The sequence below is a fragment of the Sinocyclocheilus grahami genome, unplaced genomic scaffold, assembly GCF_001515645.1.
Source record: "Sinocyclocheilus grahami isolate Dianchi unplaced genomic scaffold, SAMN03320097.WGS_v1.1 scaffold303.1, whole genome shotgun sequence".
Taxonomy (NCBI): Eukaryota; Metazoa; Chordata; class Actinopteri; order Cypriniformes; family Cyprinidae; genus Sinocyclocheilus; species Sinocyclocheilus grahami.
This window is the reverse complement of record NW_015505482.1, coordinates 1,095,578-1,099,485: the sequence shown is the minus strand read 5'-3', so window position 1 is coordinate 1,099,485 and position 3,908 is coordinate 1,095,578. Positions and strand designations below refer to the sequence as shown.

At 43.2% G+C, this 3,908-nt stretch overlaps 1 protein-coding gene across 1 annotated transcript; it reads right to left on the bottom strand.

Annotated features, from left to right (window-relative positions):
- Positions 1 to 574: 574 nt before the first annotated feature.
- On the bottom strand, positions 575 to 3,259 carry LOC107601353 (lens fiber major intrinsic protein-like). The gene is made up of 4 exons (XM_016293513.1): positions 2,369 to 3,259; positions 1,786 to 1,950; positions 1,612 to 1,692; positions 575 to 1,532 (listed from the first exon to the last, which is right to left on the bottom strand). Exons 1-4 carry the CDS (start codon positions 2,726 to 2,728, stop codon positions 1,347 to 1,349), a joined length of 792 nt encoding a protein of 263 aa, XP_016148999.1. The 5' UTR covers positions 2,729 to 3,259; the 3' UTR covers positions 575 to 1,346.
- Between the last annotated feature and the right edge of the window lie 649 nt (positions 3,260 to 3,908).

The window sequence follows — 3,908 nt, the reverse complement described above, 5'->3', positions numbered from 1 at the left end:
GATCGCTGAGTCTCCACATATGCAGAATGCAAAATACATTTTTCATTTGTATTTTGGTGTGTTTAGTGATTCTGAATAGGGCCGTATAGTGGTTTATATGCAGTCCTTTGGCACGTCCCTGTGGTCTTGTTTGGTACGGCAGGTTGACTTGTGCTTATTTGTTAAAGTTACTTTATAATTGACCTTTAGGTACTTTTAAGTACTTTTAAGTTGTAATGAATGCCTGCAGTGACATTTTTGCAAAGTATGCACTGAATATTTAAATATCTTGAATTTGTTTTGTTAAAAAATTATTAAATGGAATTGAAAAGTAATAACATGAGAATGCAAAGGTTTTTGTGAATAGAAAAGGTTGGGGGGATGATGGGGGGGCTTGCGGTATTGATTCGGAGAGGAGGGGGACCTCGGAGTAAAAAAGGTTGAGAACCACTGCTCTAATTAAACCCCGCCATAATAAAACTCTACTGGCAGCTGAATGTTTTTGAGTTCACAAACTGTTGTACAACACCATCTACTGTTAATATTAGTTCCTGCATCATTCACAAGCAAAATGAAGCATATGCGCATGTGATATATACAAACACTCTTTCTTTTTCATGTATTTATTTGCATTCAAATATGATTCATATTGCTTTTTTTGCCCAGTCATGGATGTTATCCTCAAACAAGATTTAATGAAAGGCAACACAGACACTGTAAACTTGAGAAGCAATTGCAAAGACAGTTTGGGGTGTCTTCGGGTCCCGTAAAAATAAGAAAGAAAGAAAAACATAAGCATGGTACAAACACGAGTGAGCTGTAATGATAAAAACCCAAAAGAATTGCTCAGCTGACAGACACACTCACACATACACTTGATCATCATGCGCAAGCTAAACACATGTACATAGGGCCTACCTGGGCACGCTCTCCCTCACACACACAAAATTACCCACACATTTGCACTCACTTGCACACCCACGTGAAATTAAAAGTAAAAAGTGTGAAACCCTGGTTAAGTTGCATACATCCACATCTTGGTGTTGTAGAAAACGAAACTGAAAATGAATTGTGAAAGTGAAGTCAGATGAAAAGTGAAAAGCATGCCTAAATAAACAGCTCTAGCCCCGCCCACATCCACTCGAACCCTGCCTCAGCTCCGCCCCCTGCCCTGCATTAATATCAGCAACAAACCTAGAATACTAAACAAAATAGTGTACTCAATTCATCTCCCTTAATGATTTTAGCGAGGATATGCCACCCTCAGCGCGGGATTTTATTAACTGAGGCGTATTGACTGTTTCTTGAGGCGGCGAGATGGTCCAGTGAGGTAGAGCCAGATTTCGGTCCACAGGTTCTTAGCAGGTTTATAGGGTTTGAGTCTTCAGCTCGATGGGCTCCCCGCGGGTCTCCTGCTGGTTCTCGTCCTCTGAGGATCGGCTGCCCTTGAGAGTGGCTAGCCGCTCGGAGAGACCCCGCATACGGGGAAACAGCATGAAATCATACAGGATGGCACCCATAGCGCCACCAATCATAGGTCCCACCCAATACACCTGTCAGAAAAAGAGGGTCACTAAATACTTCATTCCTGTAGTGCGGGACAGTTTCAGTACTTTACTTTGCTTTTCTTACCCAGTGGTTGATGAAATTCCTTGTGATGACAGCAGGAGCGAAAGATCTAGCTGGGTTCATGCCAGCTCCAGTGTAGTACATCTGATTCAAAGACAAACAAGGTACATTTTTGGTGTACTGCACACTTAAAATACTCACAAATGTTTATTCTAATACTAAAATATTCATTCTCACCCCCATCAGGTGGCCCATGGTGATAGAGAAGCCAATAGACAGAGCGGCAGAACCCAGACGGCCGTTTCGTCTCTCATCTGTCACGGCGAAAACGCAAACCACCAACTGCAAGGTGAGAAACACCTCCACTGTAGTCGCCATGCCGAGACTCATGCCGGGCTGCAGCTGCAGAGACATAAAGTACAAAAAAATGTATTAAAAAAAGATTTAAAAGCCTGCAACATAGATATACAGTTCTGTAAGGGCCTATTAGCGCAGTACTGTGTACTTCTATAGTACTATATACAGCATGAATACAATAAATATGATTTCAATACATACAGTTTATTAGAACACATTTGAAGAGTTCAGATGCAAAAGCGTCTAAGTGCAATTAAAGTGAAATAACTGAACATAAATATAGGAGCCTGATAAAAATGCCCATTTTAGAAAAAAATTTCAGATGGCATTTAGAGGCTTTTGCATCTGAACTCTTCATTTGGACTCTTGTAAACTCACAATTAAATTAAATTTAATTTAAAATATATAAAATATATTTTATTACAAAATAAAATAAAATTCTTGTTTTTTGCGTCACTCTTACCGTGTTAAGTGCCAGTGTGCCTCTCATGTTGTTGGGTGTAACTCCATAAAGGGCCGCGGCTCCTGCCATGGCCCCCAGGCACTGAGCGCAGATGTAGAAGAAAGCTCGGAAAAAGGACATCTGAGAGCCGACTAAGTAGGCGAAGGTGACGGCTGGGTTGATGTGTCCTCCACTGATGTGGCCGATGGATTGGATGAACGTGGCAGCAGCAAAACCGAAGCAGAGGGCGGTGTGGAAGACATGGTACGGCCCGGAGGTCCAGCGTAGCGCTGCGCCCATCCCGAAGAACACGAAGAACATGGTGCCGAAAAACTCAGCGAACACTGCCCGCCAGAACATCATAGAGCGGAACTCCCACATCGTGATTTATGAGATCCAGCTAAAATAAAAAACCGAAGCTTATTTAGAGTTAGCAAAAGTGGCTAAAGGAAGTGTCTTTGAGGAAAAAAATAAAAGTGTCCTTTTTAGCAAGTACACAAAAAGTTAAATCCTTAACAAGTTGATCTGAAGCTGCCGCAAAAAAACAAAACAATCGAGGGCGAAAAGAGTGATGAAAGTCCGCCTAATGGAACTAGCTGTTAGCTAAGGCCGTGTGGGAAGCCGCGAGTAAATGGTCACACATGTAGCCGCACTCAGGTCGTCTCTGCCAGCGTTGTTTCTCTTCGCCTGCACAACACCCAGACTGCTAAAGAAACATGAGGTGTGTGTGGTTGTGTGTGTACACGCGCAGAAGATTTGGAGGGTTTTGTCAGAGAGACCTGAACATCGATGCTAAAGGCTAAATCTACAGGGCTAATTCTATATGAGCGACACAGAAGAGGTTATGGAGCATATCCTGCCCACACCTAGTAGAGCTGGTCTGACGGACCACAAAGGGGCCATAGGGGGCATTTATAATGGCCTCGGGGCCCAGCGTGACGACATAATCCCCCCCGAGAGGCAGAAGCTAAAGGGGGCATCCCATATCAAGCACACGCCACTCACTTCTCTCTGCATTAAACTCATAGAGAGTGAGATTAAGACAGGAACACCAGGGCTCAAAGTGAAGGGGACGTATATCTTTGATGCCTATAGTGGCCTAAAGTACAAAACAGATCCACCAATCAGATTTTAGTGAGGTCATGAAATGTCTCATTAAAATTTGCTTTCGAAACGCTTATAAAAATCAGGAAAGTTGTGGATTTTTATCAGAACTTCATGTGGATTTAGGTTTGATGGGCGAGTTAGTGCTGACCTGAACTCACACACAGGCAGAACACACACACAACGCGCATCCTCAGAATAATGCCACGCATCTGCACACACACAATGTGCGTCCGATCCGGCGGCTCAAGAGAGGCCCTGCGCTGGCAGATATGATCCAGCAGTGCTCAGATACACGCAGAGAAATCCCTGAGCACAGGAAAGACATTGCTGCTCAGAGCATGAAGCTAACATGAGAAAACATCCTCTAGCTGTTTCGTGGGTTTGAGCTGCTATCTATCTATCTATCTATCTATCGTTCTATCTATCGATCTATCTATCTATCGTTCTATCTATC

Excerpts from the sequence above, each read along its gene's own strand:
- LOC107601353 (XM_016293513.1), bottom strand. The coding sequence starts at position 2,728 with ATGTGGGAGTTCCGCTCTATGATGTTCTGGCGGGCAGTGTTCGCTGAG. Across the intron at positions 1,951-2,368 it reads GCACACTGGCACTTAACACG|CTGCAGCCCGGCATGAGTCT; the intron begins GTAAGAGTGACG and ends ATGTCTCTGCAG. Across the intron at positions 1,693-1,785 it reads CCATGGGCCACCTGATGGGG|ATGTACTACACTGGAGCTGG; the intron begins GTGAGAATGAAT and ends TCTTTGAATCAG.